The sequence below is a fragment of the Danio rerio genome, chromosome 2 (assembly GCF_049306965.1).
Source record: "Danio rerio strain Tuebingen ecotype United States chromosome 2, GRCz12tu, whole genome shotgun sequence".
In the NCBI taxonomy this organism is placed as follows: domain Eukaryota; kingdom Metazoa; phylum Chordata; class Actinopteri; order Cypriniformes; family Danionidae; genus Danio; species Danio rerio.
This window is the reverse complement of record NC_133177.1, coordinates 25,196,826-25,221,512: the sequence shown is the minus strand read 5'-3', so window position 1 is coordinate 25,221,512 and position 24,687 is coordinate 25,196,826. Positions and strand designations below refer to the sequence as shown.

At 35.6% G+C, this 24,687-nt stretch overlaps 1 protein-coding gene and 1 long non-coding RNA gene across 12 annotated transcripts in view; one reads left to right on the top strand and one right to left on the bottom strand.

Moving 5' to 3' along the window:
• tox (thymocyte selection-associated high mobility group box) overlaps window positions 1–24,687 on the bottom strand; it is a 222,955-nt gene that overhangs the window by 113,993 nt on the left and 84,275 nt on the right. For 6 of the 10 annotated variants that reach the window (XM_073920269.1, XM_073920258.1, XM_073920265.1 and 3 more), the window contains 2 exons: window positions 20,296–20,415; window positions 19,302–19,361 (listed from right to left, as the gene is read on the bottom strand). Coding sequence is in view for 2 of the 10 variants with exons in the window: in XM_005163360.5 (XP_005163417.1) it covers window positions 8,110–8,208 (99 nt within the window). In the remaining 8 variants the exon portion in view is untranslated. Of the gene's footprint in view, window positions 1–8,109; window positions 8,556–19,301; window positions 19,362–20,295; window positions 20,416–21,128; window positions 21,253–24,687 lie in introns of those variants that run through there. The other 4 variants (XM_073920264.1, XM_073920278.1, XM_005163360.5 and 1 more) reach the window with 2 other exon arrangements.
• Window positions 542–4,009, top strand: LOC137487812 (uncharacterized). Of its 2 annotated transcripts, none has more exons than XR_012391493.1 (6): window positions 542–868; window positions 1,114–1,257; window positions 1,966–2,082; window positions 2,175–2,216; window positions 2,544–2,674; window positions 3,014–4,009. It is a non-coding gene; the product is annotated as an uncharacterized lncRNA (long non-coding RNA). The 2 variants fall into 2 exon arrangements; XR_011006554.2 differs by having other exon boundaries at window positions 546–868; window positions 2,544–2,630; window positions 3,014–4,008.

The window sequence follows — 24,687 nt, the reverse complement described above, 5'->3', positions numbered from 1 at the left end:
TTCTCACTGCAATCGATCCGCTCCCGAGTTTGTTTCAATCAAGGTGAGACCACCTTATTCAGGCAATCTCAGACCGATTGCTGGATTCACATATGCCAAACGAGACAGGCTTCGATGTCTAGGTGTGAAAGCACCCTAAAACTCAACATTTATAATGTCTCCTAGTTTGCTCACATTATCTTTAGCGAAAACTCTATTGCCGGACGACTTCTTCTCACTCAGAGCTGTCTATGCTAATGAGGGAGAGATTGTCACTAATTGGCGGGACTTTCCCCTCAGATGAAGTGAACAATCAAAGTGTTTCTGCAGACTGTTGTTATGACTGTCTGAATTAATTAATTTTCACCACTATAGGCTATGGGCTATAGGCTAGATTATATTCTTCCACAAAACTATGCTTAAAACTTAAAAAAGTGATTTTTGCATAAAAGGTCATAATAGGTCCTTTAAGTCTGATAGTGGGGAGACATCAGGGGTTGTTATGGTGTCCTGGGGTGACTCAAGATTATAGTTGACTAAAATAATCGTTTGATGACTCTAGACATTACACTGTTAGACATTTCTGTAAATTACACAGTTATTTACTGTATTTCACCCAGTGTAATACTGCAAATTCCTTTTACGGTAAATAACTGTATTTACCGTTGCATTATGGGAATTTAGTGTGACATCGAACAACATATACAGCGATGTACTGTATTTGTAAAAATTCGTGTATTATACTGTATTTTCCACAACTGCTTCAACGCCACCTTGCGGCGATTCGACTACTCTGCACCACATTTTGCCTGAGGACCCTGGAGCAATTCTGGAGGACAATTTATTAGTGTGCCTGAAGAACATACTGGATTTAACAAACTTTACTCTGGTAAGCTGAGGCAGTGTTTCATTTTACAGAATGTGTTGTGGACGAGAATAGAACAAAGTAAAGTATAAAGTTGGCTATTATTATTTTCTCTGGCTTGGCGTTATTTCGCCCATTTGAGAAATATATCATCTATTAAGATGTTACCTTTATTTAATTTATTACATTAACACTACTAATACTTTAAATAAGACTGTTTATGACTATTAGCCATTGTTCTCGTCATATCTTTTTATTTATTTACATAGGAACCGGTGTTGCAGCGGGTTTTGGTTTAGGAGGGAACCAGAGGTATGCAGACAGTTTTGGAGGACACTTAGCACGAGACAACGGTCCGGCAGAGAATGTTTTCCCCCAGAAGAATATGAATGAAAGACCATCAAATAATCCAGGTAAAAGCGCGTCTGTCTGTGCTGACAACACTCGACATTGATTTGAGCACCTCTATTAGCATTTGTTTGCTCGGCAACATTGGCTGAAGCGATCTTAAAATGGTAATGTTAACTGTTAGCTAAACTGAGCTAAGTTTATACTGAATTGGACTCAAACTCATTTTAACGTGCAACGTTTAACTTATATTGATTTATACTATATATATTAGATGTTGTGAACTTATTTTTCTCTGGTTTAGAGTAACTTATAACGTTAGCTTGAGAAAATAACATCGCGACGTAACCTATAAGAACGTTAACGTAAATCTATACAATATGCATAGAGGTAAAGTTGGTTTTATATTCGCACATTCGTTCATTTAGAAGACTCTATACTGTTTACCATGTTACTTTGAATATTCGATCAGAATTAGCATGCCAGTATCACTTGAAATCAACATTAACACTGTTTATTTGACCGTGAACATGTTGTACTTTGATAGTCATTAGCTGCTAAAATGATTTCGCTATTTAGAGTTTGCAAATAATACTTTTATGAAATTAAATTATTAAGGGGGAAGTCTGAATCTGCTAATATAAAACCAATTTTACCATGCATTATGCTAATAACCACGTTTTTGCTATTTATTGTTTGCTAATTATTTCTTTATCACAACTCTTGACATTTGGTTTAACATAATTGTTACCATTATATTTTTTTCTGTTTAGATATGGCACTGGCACAGCAGCAGGTTTTGTCTGAAGAAACAAACAGCATTTCGGAGGAACATCTTGATCAGCACAGCCTTATGCTTAAAAAATAAGCAAGACCAGTAAGCAACCAAGGTAAACAAATAAAAAAAAAGTTGTGTGGAGGTTGTGGATTGTAGCATGGTATTCTTATCTGTATTTTTGGCTTTTTTATGGTCTCAATATAGAATACTGGGAGCCTGCCTGTGCAAACTGGACCTCATACAACAGTAAGTACTGTACATCTATTTGTTTCTCAATATAGTAACGTTACTTTTAATACAAAATGTGTCACATGTTTAGTTGCTAGCTAAATAAAAAAATCTTTTTCCCTTTTTTATTAAACCATTTAGTAGGGTTTTTTTTTTTTTTCATCTTTGTTTATAATATTTTTGAGCAGATTGAGATCTGTCATGGGTCAGACATTTCAAAATACAATAATTAGTATTGGGATACATGCATTTGTCTATGTATTAAATGTCTTTTTCCCCATTTCATGTTGCCTAAATATTTTGTAATAAATAAAATAATACAATTTTTTGTATAAATAATTCCAGAGGATGAAACAAAATGCACAGCAACAACCAGAGTGAGCCAGAAGAAGGCAGGAGAAGTAGTGAAGAGAATGACAACCATGAACAACAGTGAGTTATCCTTCTTTCACCAGCTAACTGAGAACTTGGATTAGGTGAGACACTCTCAATAATTGTATCAGTATTCAGTCAGTTTTAGTTTATTAGGAATACATAAAACAAATAATCTAATCTTTCCTGCAGTTAATCAACCCATCACAAATGCTACAATGTTTTTGTAAAACCTTGTTAAGGAAAAAAATAAACAGGACATTCTGGTTAGTTATCTTTTAAACATGGTAGTGAGCAGGTTATGAGCAGGAGCCAGTTGCTCAGTACCAGCTGAAAACTACCCCAACCTAGCTGCCATGCTTCAAAATAATTAACCAGTATATGATTTATTTTTTTAAACAAGCATCTTCTATGCTTATGTTAGTCTGTTTGTCCTTATCCAGAGTTCTTCATAATCCTGGACTGGGCCAAATCCTGACCAGATGCTGTGGTGGTCATGGAGGAGTGAATCCTAAAAGACACACGCGATCAATGAGTTTCCGCATTGATCCAATGGGCCAGCCTGACCACCCGCTGGTGAACTTTCAAGCCTCCGGTGCCTAGACTGCGGCCTTGCACAAGTTTGGCTAGAGGAGAACTGGTCGTGCCCAACTGAGCCTGGTATCTCTCAAAGGATTTTATTCTACACTTTCGTCAGTTGGTGAAGTTTCTTCCATGCCACTGTCGCCACTGGATCGCTTGGCTACGATTGGTGGATCGGTGGATTTGCTCTTCAGTGTTTGGACTTTCAGCAGTGACATTTACTGCTTCAATTCTGAAAACTGGACTGAAGCAGCTTCAATTTACAAGAACTTCTATGTTAAGCTGCTTTGACATCATTGATATACATTGTAAAAGTGCAATAGAAATAAAGATGAATTGCATTTGAACATGTGAATTCAGACCTTGTTGAGCATTTGACACCAGAACTAGTAATATTTTAAAGTTGGGTTGTTTCTGAGTCGGCTAATAGTTACAAATATTTATTTTTCCAACAATATGCAATTCAGAAGTTTAAATTTTTATTGTACATGTATGTTCTAGTGCTTTGTTTGATTTATTTATTTTTAATGTGTTGATTTTATTGCTTAATGTAATTTTCACACATTTTCCTTAAATGCTTTAAGCATTATTAATGTTTTAAAGAATGGAATATTTTGTAATTGTGTCTGGTTTAATGTCTGTAGTACTTAGTACAATTGGTTTTTATTTTCTCAACAATATGCAGGTCAGACACTTAAATTAGTTTTGTACATGTATGTTAATGTGCTTTGTTATTTTCAATGTTTTTTTTCTTAAAATAAAATATTTTGAATGATTGAAATGTAATGTTTTTACACATTTTTAAGCTTGTTTTAAGCATCTCCAATGTTTTAAATAAAGAGTGTTTATTTTGTTAATATTTTGTAATTGTGTCTTTTTTAGGTCTATAGTATTAAAATAATATTAATAAAATTATATTATAAAATATTTAGGACAAAATTAAAAGGTTTACAGTAGCTAACTGTTAACTTAGGTTTTTACAGTAGTTAACCATTTTTAGACACTACGGTAACATGCTGTAAACGGATTTACAGTTGTATACTGTAAATCTAAAATACAGTAACTTACTGGCAACAGTGTTGCCAGTAAGTTACTGTAAAAACCCTTTGAAATGTCTAACAGTGTACATTGTGAGGAAAGTGGTATAACACAGTCATATTACACATTTTAGACATGTAAAAACAGTAGTTATGTGCATGGCTACATTTGACTTGCTGGTAGTTTCATACAATGATGCCAGGCAGTTTAACACTGGAACTACCAGAATTCTAGTCATATTGACATATTCACATTCAAAGCTTCTATTAAGATATTACAATTAAGCTTTGAACATCTGTCATCAAGTTTAGTTTTGTCATCACCCTAAAAATCTTTTTGGTAATACAGCCTATAAATGTATAGTTAGACTAAGTTAGACCACCCGTAAATGTCCACAACTCACTTTCATTTTCACTTTGTCAAGCAGTAAAGAAGGCTTTTTTACAGCACTGAAGATGCTATTTTGAAAGACATATCTGAAGTAAAGTTATGTTTTCGTCAACAGAAAGTTATGTTTTTGTAAGCAGGAAGTTGCTAGGCAACAGAGTCACGCATATTTAAAGTCACGGGGAAATGCAGCAGACAACTGAACTGCATGCGGTCATTTTTACCACTATAGTTCTAGGTACAAATAACCATAACTCTTTTGTAATTTTAATAAAATAACAACGTCAGAAGGAAATATATGCATATTTAGTAAAAGTCAGTGAATTATAGATATTTGTGTTTTATTTCAACAACGCTATTAAATTACAAAGATCATATAAAGGTCATAATGACCACCTTTGTAGTTCTTGTGTTAAGTGGAAAGTAGGCTTAGGGCGCTAAACGATATTATATCAAATCACAATAAAATGTATGCTTATGAAAATGATAAGCTATGGACTTTTTATTCAATATTCATCCTAAGAGCCAATCGAACAGCAAAAATTGAATTGTGTAGATATTAGAGGCCGAATGATTTTTGCTGCATCACCCTGTATTGCAGAAAGCAGAGAGTGTGTCGTGGTCAAAGTTTACAATAGCTCAGTAAATTTAAAATGGTATTTAATGAAACCTGTAATTTTTGTGGACTTGTTGGGATACTTTTTTAAAAAGTGGAAGCATTAAAAACTTAAATTGAAATATAAATCGTTATCGTTTAATATAGAAAATAATTGTGCAGTTTTGCCATATCCCCCCAGCTCTAAAATTAAATATACTGTAGTCTAAAACGTTTCATTTACAACTATATTATGATGACCGACCATTCAAATTATTGGTAATATCTAATTTTGAGGGTGCTATTTGGACAGAACTGTCAAATCAAATAATAGCGCACGTCAACAACACAGCCTGCAATGTTTAAGAATTAGGTCAGCGGACAGAGAGAAAGTGGTCTGTTGTGGCTGATTGAAACTCAGCCACAACAAGTGATTTGACCATATGTGCATTCACACTACGTTTTCGGCTACATTTGGATCTGGTGAACCATTTATAACTTATTTAGACCTGTATTTGTCGTTTTCGACTTGTAATTGCATCATCAAAACGTATCTGAACACCAGCTATCAACAGGACCTTAATTAAATTTGGACTTTTATATGACACCGAGTCCATTAGCTAAACTGGACTACTGCCATCCCATCACCTGACAGCACTCAAGACTGCAGACCGTAAACAAGCAAAAACATGTCACGTTTGGGAATGTACAAGCTATCACCATCCTTTAAAACCACATCAACGATGGACTTACAAGACAATGAGTCATGCGTAGTGTTAACAGCTTGCTTGCATTATCTCATTGGCTGTAACAACTTCGAGCCTGCAAACTCCATTAAAGCAGCGACTTGAGCACCAGCTGAAAGTCATTAGGCATGAAATAAATCATTGACTTTGATATAGGTCGGCTTCAGCAGAGTAGTTTTGTTGGCCATTAATGGTCAGGGGCTGCATCTCTGCCGGTTTTCATAATCCTAAACAGACTGTAATCCAATCCTACCCATGATGCCACACTCATTCGCTTACTCTCTCTCTCTCTCTCTCTCTCTCCAGAATACCCCTCAAGACCACTCTTGACTTGCTTAACAGCAACGCTTATGTATTAAAGCACACATCCAAGGTGCAGATTCAGATTCAAAGAGTCCTCTACGGGGTCTTCAAATTCAAATTTAATTGCTTCTGCGTTTATTTGCTCAGCAAACATTTTCTCAGCAAAAGCAACACTGTGTCTAACAAAAATGCCAGAGTGGGTACCACGATAAGCACCAAGCACAGGAAGTGTGGAGCATTAAGTGTGTTCAAAGTTCCCTCTTTTTTTTTTCCCCCCTCACAACTCAAAACATGTACCTTTCACTGCACAGAAAGCATCGCGCAACACGAACACAGACCTTCCTGCAGTTACACGTTTTGCTGAACTGCAGAAAATCCACAACAAAGTGCATTGCAACTGAACGCTTATTAAACCAGCATAAGTCTCGGGACTCAAATCCATAGCTGTAAGATACAGTGCTTGTTTTGATATCTTTCCGTCCACATCAAACAGAAAGAGCGCAGACAGCAGTCTTCTGGGATCGGAGGAGAGCAGGTAGGGAGGAAGGTAATCAGGTGGGGGACTATGTGCACAGACTGAATCAGTCCCACTGGCAGCGTGACCCCCGTTTAGCCACATACCATCAATTTCTGTCTATTTGTTCTGGAGATACCACACACCACTGTCACAATCTCACTTGTTTGCTCTGCTGTGTACCCCACCACCACCACCAACTACCACCCCCTCTCTCTCTCTCTCTCTCTCTCTTTCTTTCTCACTCCTCCAACTCCAGCTCCCCTCCTCCCTCTCTTTCTGAATTGCTAAGATGAAAAATCTCGAGTGGAGTTGATATAGGCTGACTTGCCTCTGCAGTAAAATTACACTATATAGATTATATCTGAAAGCCCTTCCCCTCCCTCTTCCTTTCCTTCCTACCCCCGCCAACCTCTTTTCTCTCCTCTCTGGTTTTATAAACTCAGCAAAGATATTAACAATTTACTGCCGCACATCAAAATTACATCTAACAAATGAATCACTGAAACAATGCAATGAAACAGCGCTTTCAAGGATTTCTTTTTTTAAATAAGGCCTGTCACTAAAAATGTGATTCATCCATAAAACATTTCACTGTGCACTTAGACATGGATATGAGACCTATGGCAGTGAATCAAGAAGCATTGAAAGGAATAATACAACCCCAACCCCCACTCCATCACCCCACAGTAACCCTACCCCCTCCTCATTCACATACACACTCTCTCTCTCTCCCTCTCTTTATCCTGCGCACATGCACTGCACACACACACATACACAGTAACAGCACCATCATTAGGAGAAATAGAGGAATACAAACCCCACATATTTCTGTTGTTCCTCAGGGACTTGGAGGATAAAGTAATGCCGGAGGTGTAAAGTATACAACACGAATATGACGCACACCACAATAACAAGCATATACACACACTGTACATGTAGTTTGTGGATGTTCTAACAGTTGTTGACGTCCTTGAGTTTGGTGATGAGCAGGTGTATTTGAGTAAGAGCGCGCGCTGCTGCTGTCTACCAACTTTATTAGTGGCATCTAATTATTTGCATGAAATGTAGCCTGCACTCCGCGCGCGGTCACTGTGACATCCCAAAACAACGATCTTTAAAGTTTGCTATTAAGCTGCCGATGTTAAACTTGATTATGTGTGTTGAGAAATTAACTGATGAACTAAGTCACCCGGTTTGAACGCATTAAGTGGTCTGGCGCTTAATAGCTTCCACTTTCTCCGACTCACAGTGACAGTCGAGTGAAGTGCAAACTTTAAACAAGTAAGTCGAAGCATTCTTCATTCAACTTCATCCAAACGAAAAGTCAAATAAAACATCATTTAAAAGCATGCATCAAGAAGTAAGCTTTACCTTATTGCAATACGGAGAGTCCGAATAGTGCGACTGTCCCAGTCGGGAAGGATCTGTTGCTGATGGTGGTGGAGGTTGTGGATAAAATCTCACGTCCATTTCAGTAAAAACATCAACCGGCCCCTATTGCCTTTCCACTAGAAAACGTGTTCCTCGCTTACTCAGAATTCGCAACGCAAATAAGAGAAGAAGGTGCAAACTGAAGACTGAAAGAGGCTCTCTATTGCGCCTCACATCCGTTCCGCGGTTTTCGCAAAAACTTTTATATGAACCTCTACCTCAGGCGTCTTACAATTGAGAATTACCGCGGAAGAAAGCGCTCAGGTTTGGAGAGAGCAAGAGCATCTGGTGAGTCTGTGTTGACTGCTGTGAGTAGAGATGTGTATCTTCTTGGTGCAGCTGTGGCTCAGTGTAACTGCTCTATGGAGAGAAGCGAGCGCTTTGCCAGTGTTCACACACAAAAGACTCGCAGGACACGCGGCTGTGGCGCTGAGCGGCCGCAGGGGGCGCTGTGAGGTGCGCTCCTGCTTCACCATTTGCATCGCTTTGCCTATTTTACTGTATGGACATATGCTGACGGAAGATTCCGTTTAGTTGCTCTTCAGTATGAACATATTTTGACAGGAGCGTCTTTCACCACATTAGAATCGCCTATATTAGCTTGGTAAACAGGTGTCTACAGCAGTTTCAAATGCTGGGCTTGCCATGGGTGGGCTTAGCAGCTAACTTTAAATTGAACTACAACACTACATTTTTAAATATGTCTCCTTTAATGTATATATATATATATATATATATATATATATATATATATATATATATATATATATATATATATATATATATATATATATATATATATATATATCATGCTGAATACTGAATTGTTTTAATGTATTGACACCTCTTGTTTGGTCATAAAAGCAGAAAACCATTAGTCTACTGATAGAAATGGCAATCAAGTATTTGTATTTAAATGAAAAAATTAGTTACATGCAGTCAATAAGCCCATTCCTTTTTTTATTTATTTTCCCTTTCCTATTTTGTGCCTGAAGCACTCCAAAAACTCTGGTCTGGAGCAATATAAATAAAACAGATGGAGTAAGAATATTGCTGATGATTTTAAATGTCAAATATAACTACAGTATTCATATTTCAGGAATCATATCCAACATTGCGCATAAATTTTAATGCTTTCATATGGTCTGTCATTATTGCTGCATTAATTCCAACTAATCCAAAACAACTTGAAGCTTTAAAAAAAACTTGGAGCTTTTTAAATAAAAAAAAATAGCCTACATATTTAAGAAAAAAACAAAGGCTAAAATACACTGGGATGTAATCAAAGGAACAACTACTAGGTGTATACTAATTAGGTAACATATTAACAAGGTAACAACAAACAGGGTAACATGGTAAACATGTTAAAACCAAACATGTAAAAAAGATAGGACAGCTTACTGAATTCCATTGCTCTTAGTATCAAGCTAAAAAACAAACAAACGAAAAACAATATGGTCATTATTAGCAAGTCTTCAAATTTGGAAGAAAGACCGCTAGGTGAACAACTTCACATGACCCCACCAGCTCACACCATGTCATTATTTATTTGGGAAAAATAAAGTCAAGATAGAAAAGCAATGGGTGACAAACTTAGGACATCCTGTGATCCAGATGCCTGTAGAACCACTTTTAGCAATAATTACCTATAGTAATCCTTTTCTGTTTGACCTTTTCCTTTTCAATCTCTCAGATCATTCTGGAGGAGTTTTTTTGAGGTCTGGATTTTGACTGGACTATTGTAACACTTTGAGTTTTATTTTGTTTTCTTTTCCAGCTTTTTTATTTTCTTTTTTCTGTTGTAGATTTGTTTGTGTGCTTGGGATCATTGCATGGTTGAATGCTGTTGTACAGGTATTGTGTTAACACACAGACCAACAAACTAAAACTTCTGTTGATTATTAATTACATTATTTAATTAGCAGTGTCTGAGTTATTTTTGTTAATGCTATACTAGTATGTGGTTGTTGGTTTGAGGGTTAGTTTTTTCAATTTTAAGACCTGCAAAAGAGCATATTATTTTTTTATGTCTTGATATAGAATTTGGAATTGAATATGGTGTACTACCTAATCTTTCTTTTTCACATGACTGTATGTGTATGACAGAATATACCTGTGACAGGGTCTTTGTAAAGTACTTAGGATTTTTAATAGCATTTTTTGTCTTTAAATAGATCTAACAGCTTCTAATTCTTTCTTAAACAAGTTACATGTAGAATTTAGAAAAAATAGTGACTTTGGTGGCCCACCATATATATATATGTATATATATATATATATATTATATATTATATAATATATATAATATTATTATTATTATTAAATATTATATATTATATAATATATAATATTTATTATATATATATATAATAAATAGATTAATTATTTTCTTACTGTTCTTGTCTTGTTTCTTGTCCAAATATTTGAGAATTTATAAGTCAAAATTAAGTGGCTTTTCCTTAAACCAAGCTAAATAATCTGCCAACAGGGCAAGTAAAATAATAATGTTTTCGGAGTTTAATATGATAATTGTACTTACCCCAATGGCAGTAAATTTTGTTTGTTTTAGGGAAAAACTCTCTTAATTTTGACTTAATATTCCATCTAGAAAATGCTTTAAGAATTTTTAGATATTTGTACTGGAAACAAGATAAAAACTCTAAGAAAAGTGCAGGTATGCGAACAGAAATAGCATGATTCAATCATGGACTTGCAAAAGAGCTCAATATACCCTTAGCGTCTTTTGCATTTTAAAAGTAATTGGAACATAACCCTCTCCAGAAGTAAAATGCAGGCAAAAGTCCAAAATAGTGGTATGTATCAAATCACTAGTCAACTTGGTGGGTTATGTTTCACAAATGCTAGCTAAACTAACTAGTAAAGTTTATGTAACCCATGTGGATCTACTGCACACATTCAACTCATTAGTCAATATGTATATCAAAAATGACTCTCTGTGGTCATTAAAAAATCCCATGGCACTTCTCGTAAAGAGTAGGGGTGTAACCCCGGTATCCTGGCCAAATTCTCTCAATCGGCCCTTACGATCATGGCCTCCCAATCACCCCATCCACCAAATTGGCTCTATCATGGTCTCTTCACTCCACCAATATCTGGAGTGTGGCAAACACACTGGTTCCCTTGTCATGTGGCTGCCGTTGCATCATCCAAGTGGATGCTGCACATTGGTGGTGGTGTGGAGAGACCCCCTTCATGATTGTGAAGCGCTTCAGGTGTATGATCATACACTATAAATGCGTTATATAAATAAACATTACATTATGTTATTAATAAAAGCTGATTTATGGTATTTACTGCAGACTTGCACATGCAAGATGAGACACATTCTCAGACATGCAGTCTCAGACACATGCACTCAATGGAGCTAGTGACGTCACTTTGAGGGTTGGCGGCAGGGTTAAAAGCATTGCATGCAGCTCAACTAACATGTGCCCCAAGTCTGCAGCCAGACCCTTCTCCAATCATGCAACATCTGCACATAACTGGATTACTTCATCACAGCAATCACTAAACAGCAAAAAGAAAGGCATGCTGAATTCTTTACTCTGAAAGGAAGAGCTTAGATCAATAAATAATAATGTGTAATGATGTGCTGATTGCAGACAATTGCTGAATTATTCTGAATAATTAACGTTAGTGATTATTTATTTAAAGACAACTTTATTGCATCTATTACTGTAGATATACAGAAAAACTGGTAAGCAAAAATATGATTTCAATAGGGATGTAACGGTATTGTAAATACCGTCATACCGCAATATTAATTTTTTTCGATATTACCGAAGTCGCATGACTCGGTAAAACTATAGGTCTTCTGAGAAAATTTGCTCAGGCGAATGAAGCAAACGGGAGGTAGCGAAAACTACAATTCCCATCAGCCCATGCTTGACCATCATCCCTTGCGGTCTGTTGTCGCTACAGATCCAGTAATGCGGAAATGGAGTGTGCTGCTAGAAGCGGGGATGAAAAAGAGCTGGAAAACTCTAAAGCGGGTGTTGTCGCCGCGCGCGTACTGAATAGCGGTGTTGTCGCGCGAGTTCTTATCAGCTGTGTTGTCGCGCGCGTACTGAATAGCGGTGTTGTCGCGCGAGTTCTTATCAGCTGTGTTGTCGCGCGAGTTCTTATCAGCTGTGTTGTCACGCGCGTACTGAATAGCGGTGTTGTCAGCACACTGTTCAGATTGATGCAGACATCATGAGACCGCTATCTTACTCATGGTTTGTCCTCTCAAGTGGAGGAAAGACAATGCACAACGTTACCCACTGCTGTCAACCTGGGCCAAGTCATATCTCTCTTGTCCCAGAAACCTCAGTCCCAAATGAGAGGTTTTTTTTTCTGTTGCAGGGGACATTGTAAATACCCAGAGATACCAGCTTTTACCAGATTATATTTATATGATAATTTTCCTTTAAACCCATCTCTATCTAAGTGAGTGAGTGATTAAATGTTGAATGTGATGAGTTTTCAACAATACTAAATTGAAACTTTATTTTTTTTTTACATGGTTTAATATTTTTTTGTTATTAAAATTGAAGTTCCTGTTTCAAAGCTTACAGATAGATGACTAATTTGTATGTCATTGACACTTTTGGCACTTTTTTTGGAGTATTTTCATAAGTTTTGTTTTTTCCTGTAAATGATTCAATAAATACCGTACCGTGACATTCATACCGAGGTATTACCGTACCGTGAAATTCTGATACCGTTACATCCCTAGATTTCAAACTTTGCTAAAGGGGAAAAAAATGCAAGTTGGAAATATACCTTTGCAAGGATATACAGTACTAATAATGAAAATCCAGACACTGTACAACCATTATAACAAAAATAAACAAAGAAAAATGACAGCTATGTGAAAACAGCAGCTAAAAAAAGATCTAATCATAGAAATGTGGATTGTTTTCCACAAGATCTACAATACACCATCACTGTGTTGAAAGATGAAATAATTAAACTTACACTATATTGTAGTGTGATTATAAAGCGAAGAGTTTAGCTGTGCCATCTGAAATGTTCTTTTAAAGTAAGTATTTTTCTCAGGCTTCTGTGTTTAGGTTTAATAATTGCTCTTTTATGTTTCTTGAAGTGTGCACAAACATCAAGTCCTTTTGACTGACAATATAAAAAAGGGATTAATACATGAAAATTCCCTTTCCCTTTATTTAACCAAGCAAAACTAACGTGACTCCTGTTTTTATGCATAAACAGAGATTTTTCCTTCAGAAGACTGAAAACATTTCTGAACGGTTTATGGAATCATTTATTCTCCTGTAATCAGAAGTCTGAAACGCCAGGCAATCTAGAAATATGTATAATCAGACGATGAAGATGAACCTAGTCATTTCATAGCAGCTAGATGCAGGTTTTACAGAATTAAAATAGAGTGCTGACAGGCTTCGCTGTACTCGCTCCAGACCTCAGCACACAGTCTATTAAGCAGCTCTGTGCACAAGCATGAGATGGGCTAGAACCATTCTTGATTATTCGTTTTTTCTTGCTCTGAAGATTCAGGATATGCATTCTTTGAAATGTTCTGTGCTGGGTCATGTTGCAAAACAGCACCATGTGAAAAAGGCTATTAGGAGGATTTCAGGAGGGAAAATACAGTATGTACTTATGAAGATCTCAGAACGAGGGTTTACAATGGTACAATAGAAGAAGCATTAAAGATTCCCAAAGTCTGTCTGTCTGTCTTTTTTATCTGTCTGTGTATTTATGTGTCTGTATGTCTGTCTATCAGTCTATTTATCAGTCTGTCTGTCTATTTATCTATTTAACTATCTGTCTATTCCTTTGTCTGTCTGTCTGTGTGTGTGTGTGTGTGTGTGTCTATTTCTGTTTTTCTGTCTGTCAATCTCTTTATTTATATATCTATCTGTATACAGTATCTATCTGTTTATCTCTCTGTTTATCTGTATGTATGTCTTATCATCTGTCCTTCTATCTGCCTGTCTGCTTGTTTATCTGTCTGTATGTCTGTTTATCAGTCTGTCAATTTATCTGACTGTCTGTCTTCTTATATATCTGCCTATTCATGTCTGTCTGTCTATCTGTCTGTCTGTCAATTTATATTTCTGTCTGTATTTCTATCTGTCTGTCTGTCTGTCTGTATGTCTATTTACGTCTGTCTTTCTTTATATCTGTCTGTATATTTGTATGTCTGTCTGTCGCCTATTTATCTGCTATCTGTATGTTTATCTGTCTATTTTTCTGTCAGTCTATTTATCTGTCTGTTTATCTGCTTTTTGTCTATGCTTGTTTATTTGTCTGTCTTGTCTGTCTGTCCGTCTGTCTGCCGTATCTGTTTGTCTGTCTATTTGTATGTCTGCCTGACTATCTGTCAGTCTTCTGTCTGTCTGTGTGTTTATTTATCTGCTGGTCTATTTGTCTGTCTGTCTAGATACCTGTCTGTCTTCCTGCTGTGTCTGTTTATCTGTCTATCTGCTGTTTGTCTACATAGCTGTCTGTTTATTTGTCTGTCTGTCTGCTTTCTGTCTGTTTATTTGTCTATGTATCTGTCTGTCTATCTGCTTTCTGTCTTTCTGTTTGTCTGCTTTTTTGTCTGTCTCTTTATATATCTGTCTGTCTATCTGCTATATGGGTTTATCTGTCTATCTGCTTTCTGTCTTTTTATCTGTCTATTTAACAGTCTGCCTATCTGCTGTATGTCTGTTTATCTGTATCTCTGTTTATCTGTCTATTTGTCTGTCTATTTACCTGCCTGTATTTCTGCTGTGTGTTTATCTGTCTGTCTGTTTGTCTGCTTTCTGTCTTTGTCTATTTATCTGTCTATCTGTCTGTCTGTTTGTTACTCTGTCTGTTTATCTGCTGTCGGTGTGTCTATCTGTCAGTCTGTCTGCCTTCTGTCTATTTATCTGTCTGTTTTATTCGTCTGTCTGTTTATCTGTCTGTTTGTCTGTCTGTCTGTCTGTCTGTCAATTTATCTACATGTCTGTCTATTTATCTGTGTCTATCTGCTTTCTGTCTGTATGTCCGTTTATATGTCAGCTTATTTGTCTGTCTGTCTGTTAATCTGTCTATTTATTTATCTGTCTGTTTATTTGTCTCTCTGTCTATTTATCTGTCTTTCTGTCTGCTTTCTATCTTTATGTGTGTTTATCTGTCTATTTATTTATTTATCTGTCTGTCTGTTTGTCTCTCTGTCTATTTATCTGTCTTTCTGTCTGCTTTCTATCTTTATGTCTGTTTATCTGTCTGTCTATTTATCTATATGTCTGTCTATCTATCGATCACATTTTTCGGCAACTAATTATCAAAGCTTGAAAGAAACACAAAAACAATGCCATCCATAATGTCTTCGATGGAAAAATGAGCAGCCCACATTCTCTTCCGACAAATGGAAATGAAGGAGGTGCAGGTGGTCCTATTTCTTGTCAATTACACTGGAGAAATTGGCATTATTCATCATTTCTCATCGATGATTATGATGATGATGGTGAGGTTGATGATGATAGAGATACGCAGCGCTGATGTTGATATAATGTTTGTGGTCGATGAATGCACCAAATCAGAATGTATCATTACAGTGGCTTTTCTGCATCAAAAGCCACAGTTAAAAGAAAGTCTGCTCTAGTTCTGTTTGGATACGGCCCGCTGAATGTTGAATGCTAGTGCACACAACAGCCAGCTTTTTTGTGGTCAAAGTCATGTCAGCATTTTTTTTCAAAGGCTGTTAATCTCTGAACAATGTGTGACTGGCAGCCAAAAAAAAAAAAAAACATTCTGGCTTCATGACAGTCACAGCCATAAAATCTAACTTTATTCTTTTATTATTGAAAGGATGGATTACAATAGCCTAACATCTGCTTCCAAGAGACAAAAGTTGAGTTGCCACTTCCACAACAACACACATGCCCGTATGAGTCTCATATATGAAGTCTGACGAATGTGGCAGAACAAAATTCAGACCTGGAGAAATTTGAGAAATCATTAACATTTAAGCTACGCTGACATTTTGTTAAAGAACAATATGGTGCCCACATCGGGTGAATAAATGTACAATGAGGTTTCTATTCCATTAACCTTTGAGTATCAGCTGGCATTTGAAGCATTGTGTTGGCAGACTAACACTCATATCACTTCATGAGAAAACTCACAAATAGACTCGATTTCAGTTGGCTGACACAGTGTAAACTAGTTGCAGAACTTGTTCACTTGCGCTATTTTAAACTATGTGCATATGAGGCTTTCGTTCGTGAAGGGTGTCTGGTTGGAGGTTGTGTCCATGGGGAAGTTCCATTTTAGTCGATATGTTATTTCAACGGATGTACACAGAACCAAAAAATCAATGGAATTTCACAATGTGATACATCTGATAGCTACAAATATCACCACAAATGTTGAACCAACTTCCCCAGAGCTGAAGTTCAGTGATTTAGGCGATTTATTGCACGTACATCAATAATACATTAAGTTCAAAATAACATATACAAATGTGGGGTTGAACAAAGACTCAGATTCTTTTAGGTAGTTGTGTATGAGTGTTTCTAATTGCACAAGCAACAGTTAAGTTGATTGCCTATTGTTTTGTCTGTTGTGTATTTGAATGAGCACGTGCCGCCGGTGCGGTATATACTTGAATCATAACTTTACCTCAGAAACAGGCATCTCCTGAATGTCAACTTCCCTTCCCCCACCATATTACCTATTAAGTACATTCAAACAACCCCCTCACACACACACACACTCAGACACACACACACACACATACCCTTCCCCCATAGAAATGTACAACCTCCCCCATGCACTCTGCAGTTTGATTTGAGTGAATATATGTATACAGACACAAATCTATATCTAGCACACACCGCAGACACACACTCTCATGCTGGATTTTATCGAGCTTATAGGAGTTAAACTTGATCAAATTCCTGAAAAATATATATGTTCTGTGTAACTTGAAGTATTCAGGTTGATTAAGTCACATTAAATAATATTAATAAAACCAGATACTTTAAATATTACCACTAGAAGCACATTTTATTTAGGCAACCTGACGAAACAGTTTTTACAGTGTACCTGCTGTCTTAAACAGTACATGGACTATCTCAGAGGAAATCTTTCAATCGCCCACACACTCTCGAAAACATGTTTTCCTTTAAGAAATCACAAATTCACACATTGTGCATATCTGTTTGATTACAAGAAACAAACTTTCTTCTTCGAAAGCTTTTTTGAAGGTTTACTTTTAAAATGATCTGTGAGATGCATGCAGGGGAAAAATTAAACATTTATTAGTGCTGCGTGGAAAAAGTCAGAAAACCCTTACAAGCAAAAAAAAAAGGGTCAATAAAATGATTTTAGGAGCTTTGTAGTATGCAGGTATTACATATAATCATTGTATATATCTGACTGATAAACTAATGTTAAAGGTGCCATAGGATGAATATCTAAATGTATATACACAGTCATAATAGAATAACAAGACTTCAGAAGATAGAAATGTTATACTGCAATGACATTGTCTCCTTAATTTCATGTTATACACATCAGTGTAAAATACTGGTGGAAAACAGGCCAATCAGAACAAAACACCAACTCTGACGATCCACATGGGATCATTGATATGCCACCCCCAGGAAACATTTCATTGGCCATGTTTATAATTAAATTATAAAAACAAGAATTTTTCACGCTTATTTTTTTTTTAAATCTAAGCTTGTATTATGTGTACAGTATGTGAGACTATTGTTTTGAGCAATGAGACCAGCATCATAGAGCTCTCAGTTAATGCAACCAGACATGGAGTATCTCATCTCATCAGAGCTCGTTGTCAGAATGCAAAATTCAAGGTTTACATTTAAATGACCAATTCAGCGAACAAAGAAGATGTTTAAGTGTATCTTTTGTTAGTTTAGCATCTATATTATAAAATGTGATGCATATTTTTGTAATGAGGCAACAAACACATGTAATCTGCACGCTGTTGTTGTGAACTGCAAGTGTTTAATGCACGTTTATGCATCATGTCATATCACTCAGCTCTTACTTTAATAAACTTCAAAACCTCACTTGTTTATGCAGATGTTGATATTAATTCCTTCCTGTGCTTTTATATACATTAAAAACTTAAAAACAAAACTGTAACTACATCTCTGCTCCTTTTGTTGAGTACAATTATAATTGAGCCAATCTAGGCTCATTATTGATATGTACTCCTATATACATTTCTGGAGATCGCAAAATACGTCACAGGAGCTACGTTTTTTTTTAACAAATCCACTAGCCGCTGTCATCTGACTGACTGAATGTCTGAACGACTGACTGAACAACCGACTGATAACTGATAACCCTGCCCACCCCCTTCCATAAACACAACTGATAGTGTTTTCAAAATCACTCATTAACCCGATCACCCCCTTCCATAAACCCAACTGCAATCGTTTAAAAAGCAATCCAAAAAAAACCCTTATGGTCACCTGATTTTACCACATTTTCAGATCTAACTACAGTCTCACCCTGTTATTTACTTATTTATTTTCTTCGCTGTACTCAAACCCTGTCGTCGTGGTTAACTCTTCTCTGTCCTCCAACAAATGTAGCGAGCTACTGGGCAAACTGGCAACAGCGGAAAAACCGTCGATACAGAGGTAAGCGGTCAGCTGGTAGTGCAAAAATAAACCGCCATGTAGCGTTAATTTTAAAGACAAATGCAGCCATACATAGCTCTGGATACATAATTCGCACTCTCCAGAAATGTAAATGAGGGTACGTTTTCACAATGAGCCTGTGTTACAACCAGCCTGTTTTTAATCTACAACACAACTCAGGAGCAAACTATCATTTAATTTCATTTACTTACTCTTTTCAGCTAAAATAAACCTCTCTAACGCTTTAGTTGAAAACATTGCCATTTAAAGGTACCTACTACTTTTGCAAAAATATTTTTTGAGAACTGAAATATGGTTATTTCGCACATGTATATTTCAGAGTACATCGTGCAATGTGTGTGTGCGCATCAGGCAAAGACACGCTAATTAATATTCATAACCGTTCCAATATGCTAAAAAAAAAAAAGCTTTTCATTCAAGGGGTATTCTGCAATTATAAATGAGTGTATAAGAACATTTCTGGAGAGTTTTTGCACTTACTTAAGCCACATTCCACATTCTGTTCCCCAAACCATTAGGATTTGTCAGCAACATGTTTGTCTGTAACACGTAAAAAGACACAGTTCACCCATAAATGAAAATTTGAGGTTCATTTAGACCATTCTAAATGTAGATGACTATTCACCTACAAACTGTAGGTAAATCGCAAACTGTTTTTAAGCTAAAACTGCTCATGTAGAGGCCAAACAAAATGAATACATATACCTCCTCATGACATTGCCCAGCAAACAATTTTGTGTTTATTAGACATCTAATAGACATCTAAACATAGACAGCCTATCTAAAATGAGGCTAAACTTGGGGTGTTAGTGAAAATCTAAAAGACATAAAAGAATAGCCCAAAACTAGACTAGTCATCAGAAAGACAAATTAGACAGACTTTGTATGTGTAGTCACTCATTTCTGTTTATTTGACCACTAGTCTAGTTTTGGCCAATTTTTAGACGTCTATCAGATTTTCACTGACAGCCCAAATTTAGAATGTTTAGACGTCTATTAGACATCTTTTATAAACAAAAAATGCTTGCTGGGTGTGGTCTAATGAAGCATAATGGTTGGTCTTTGTAAGAAACAACATTATTTGAAACAGCTTATTACATATAGCATTACCAACTTTGACTAAAATTCCACCATATATTAACATAATATGTAGATTAGCAACCAATTGATATGTAATTTTTAACAACTTTTCAAAATATTTCAAGTTACTTTTAAATATCCCCAAAATATTGAATATTTGATAAGATCTATGCTTTATATATGCCGCAGACTCCTGATGTAAGCATAAATCAATGCTTATGAATTTCTACAGTGCCTTTGATCCGAATTAGCAGAATCAGCATTTTAGCCCTCAATCACTGACAGCTGAAATTTCAGCCTGGAATCCCAGAATGCCTGTCGCAGAGACCCAATGTAGGGTCATGTTTTCACACTGACAGCGTCTTAATCCAGTGAAACATTGCGTGCATCTCACCTGCAGGCTGTGGCTGAGGTATCATCACTGCATCTGGCTGAATACATCATATCATGCATTCAAATTTATTCTCTCCTTCCTTTTTCTTCTGTTTCACCCTCTTCCTATTTTTGATGAGCTCTGTTACATCAAAAAAAAAAAAAAAAATGTATCTAACACCAAATGTAATCATCCCCCACTGCTCAACCACCCACACATAAACACACACACATACACACACTCTTGCATGGTGATCTGTCTGTCTTTCAATAGATGAATGTCAAGTAGTGTACATTGAATACATTTGCACTTTCATTGCTCAGGGGCCATTCTGCATTCAGGGTTTCTTCCATTTTCCTTCTCCATAAATCTCATCATTATTTAATGCATTTGTTGCCAGCACGTTTTCTTGTAAATTCAGGGACGCATTTACATCAGGCTGATTTGCTCCATTTCCTGAACACTCGGCGTTAACTTGCTGAATGTCTTGTTAGTGCTACACCAATTCTCTCATTCAGACATGCTAAATGCATATGAGCCTTGTATTGTGTTTGAGGCCGTGGGAGAAGTTCCCGACAAAATGTATGATTATTTTTTTGGTGGAGATTAATTTTTGTTTTTCAGCAGCCAGAGTGTTTAGTTGGAGCACATGTGTGTGTGTTTTTTCTGCACGTGTGTCAGATGGAAACTGATTGTGCCAGGAATGACAGCCTGTCCAGTTCTCTGTTGATATCAAGCCTTTCTGACTCCCCTGCTTCTGATTTTCACATCCGTCACCAAGTCAACCAGATTATTTTGAATCTATCAGATCAAATTCAATTTCGCTTTTGATTTTGGATCGGGAAGTCTCTTGCCTGTCACATACTGTAAACTGGAAACACTGCCTGGAGACGCAAGAATTTGACAAGGCTGCTATTTTACACCAGACTGGAAGTTCATTTCTGGGGTCCTCTTGTTTTTTTTCCCAAAACCTGAGGCCTAGAACGCAGAGTCAAACATATACAGAGTTAATGGTTTTCGAAAAAATAATTCAAAACAGCAGCAAGGAAGTGGAATGTGAAGAGTGCAACTTCGGCTATTTAATACGCCATGTGTTTGCAATATTTTGGTGATTATTGCTGGGTTCTACAGCATTTCTGGTGCCGTGCTGCTGGTCATATTAATAGATGTTGCTCAGATGACACTTTAAAGCTTGTGAGGCTTATTTTGTTCCGTGGTATTGTGTCGTTGACAGTTTTTGGGGACTGACTTATGTGTGCACAGCTGTCTGCACAAATGTTTGTGTGTGTGTGTGTGTGTGCGCGCGCATGTGTGTCTGTGCACCTCCTTAAGAATGGGTGTATTTGTGCATGTGTGACCCATTCCATATGAAATTTACAACTTTTATTATATTATATCTATTTTTTTACTTATTTATTTACTTATTTTTATGTTTGAAAAGTCAAATTATATTATATTATATTATTTTATATTATATTATATTATATTATATTATATTATATTTCTTTAAAAAGACAAGCCATTTTAACCCATATCCAAGTATTGTATTACAAAAACAAACGCATTTGCACTGTATAATTTACATTTTTATTTTTACATAAATATTATATTATATTATATTATATTAAATTATATTATATTACGTTATATTACATTATATTATATTATATTTTATTATAATATAATATATTATATTGTATTATATTATTTGACAAACAGTAACTAAACAATAATCTAAAAATCAACAATATAAAAGCTAATGTACTAAACTACTATAAACAAAACTATTTAAAAATAATCATATACCAAACATTATTCATTGTTCATATTTATAAATATTATCTAATATCATGTTACATTCTTACAACAAATTTTTAGTCCACATCCCATCACCTTATTAGAAAAAAAACAATAATGCATAATTCTAAAATACATTTAAGATTATAATATAATATAATATAATATAATATAATATAATATAATATAATATACTATAATATAATATATAAGATAATATAATATGTAATTTATACAGTATAAATAGGTTGAATTTTCTAATATAATAATGGGATATGGATTACCATGGCTTGTCTTTTTTAACAAATATAAAAAAATAATATAATATAATAAATTAATAATAATAAATAATATTATATATTATAATATTATATAATATAAAAAATTAAATAAAATAATATAATGTAATTATATATAATATAATATAAAATTGTATAAATGTTCTCAAATAAAATACTATAAAATGATATAATGTAATATAATATAATATACTAAAAAATGAAATAAAATAATATAATATTATATAACATAATAAAATATAAAAGTAAATAATATAATATGATATAATATAATACAATAAATTGGAAGATTAAAATTAATATTATATTTATAATATCATATAAGTTACCTAATGCTATAATAATCAAAAATAATAACAATAAAACAATATTTTAATAATCATAATATTAAACAAACAATATGATAAACAAACAATAATAAAATATAATATAATATAATATAATATAATATAATATAATATAATATAATATAATGAAATATAATATAAGATAGGTGACGCAGTGGCGCAGTGGGTAGCATGTTTGCCTCACAGCAAGAAGGTCGCTGGGTCGCTGGTTCGATCCTCGGCTCAGTTGGCGTTTCTGTGCGAGAATTTTTATAAACATTATTTGTGTCAGTCTGATTATCTAGGCTGCGTCCGAAACCGCATCCTTCCATACTATACAGTACGCTCAAATCAGTATGCGAGCCCAGTAGTATGTTTGAATTCATAGAATTTGAAAATCAGTATGCGAAAAGTACCCGGATGACCTACTACCTACCTATTAGTTGGTGGTTTTGGACACAGCATTAGTTTATTCTACTTCGTCTTCTATGGATTTACTGGCGGGTCGAATACAAACTTTTTGGGTGCTGTGAGGTAAACGTACAACCCCCTGCGCCACTTGAAAAATTTGATGTGCTTTATTTTTCAAAACTTAGAAAGTAGAGATTAGACCAAAAATTATGAAGGTAAATGTCATAATAAAAAAAAAAATCATTTATTTTGCACTAAATGGAAACAAGGGCGAGGCATTGGCACAGTAGGTAGTGCTGTTGCCTCACAGCAAAAACGTCGCTGGTTCGAGCCTCAGCTGGGTCAGTTGGCGTTTCTCTGTGGAGTTTGCATGTTCTCCCTGCGTTCGCGTGGGATTCCTCCGGGTGCTCCGGTTTCCCCCCACAGTCCAAAGACATGTGGTACAGGTGAATTGGGTAGGCTAAATTGTCCGTAGTGTATGAGTGTTTGTGTATGTGTGTGGATGTTTCCCAGAGATGGGTTGCGGCTGGAAGGGCATCCGCTGCGTAAAAACTTGCTGGATAAATTGGCGGTTCATTCTGCTGTGGCGACCCCAGATTAATAAAGGGGCTAAGCCGACAAGAAAATGAATGAATGAATAATATAATAATATAAAATAATAATATAAAATAATAATGGGTGGCATGTTGTCCCCAGGGGTTTCCTCCGGGTGCTCCGGTTTCCCCCACAAGTCCAAAGACATGTTGTACAGATGAATTGGGTATGCTTAAAATTGACCGTAGTGTATGAGTATATGTGTAATATTTTTTAAAAACATTACTACAACCTATTTTTAACCCATGTCCCATTTTTGTATTAAAAAAACCCAAGATATACACTGTAAAAGTATGCATATTTATATACATACAATTTGCATATTTATTTTACATTAGTATTGTATTTATATCATATATTTGCTGGCATACAACAGTGAAATCAATTTAAATTTGAATAATTGCTGTAATATAACCACAGACATACAGCACTCAGAACGAGCCATCATTATATACAGTATATAGGTATAAAGGAGCTTCTGTTTTTAACATACAGCAACATCAGAGCCCCCCTGCGCTCTCTAACTAGAGCTGAAGTTTGTCACTGGTTCATTAGTTCTTATTAGAGAGTGCACATTATCAGCCATCGCTCTCCCCGGCAGTTCCTTATTCATACGTATATTCATAAAAGCCCCGAATATGTCGACACAACCAAGCTAATTTGGAATTCCTGCATGTGATTTATCTTCTATTCTAAAGATATCTGGCAATGAAAAGACAATGAAAGTATGCATGAGGTGTGTGGGTTCAGTATTGATGTATTATGGCCAGTGTTTGAGTTATATGGCGAGGGGGAAGGGAAACGCGAACCCTCATCAGCAGTTTGTTCCACTGGGTTTCATTCCAGTCTCTACACACTGATTTGACCCCATTGTCACAAACACACACGCGCACCAAAAATATCAGACCGCAGTTCAAACAGCAAACACTGAGCTAAATAATTGTACTGCACATATGTATACACACAAAACATGCTACACACAAATA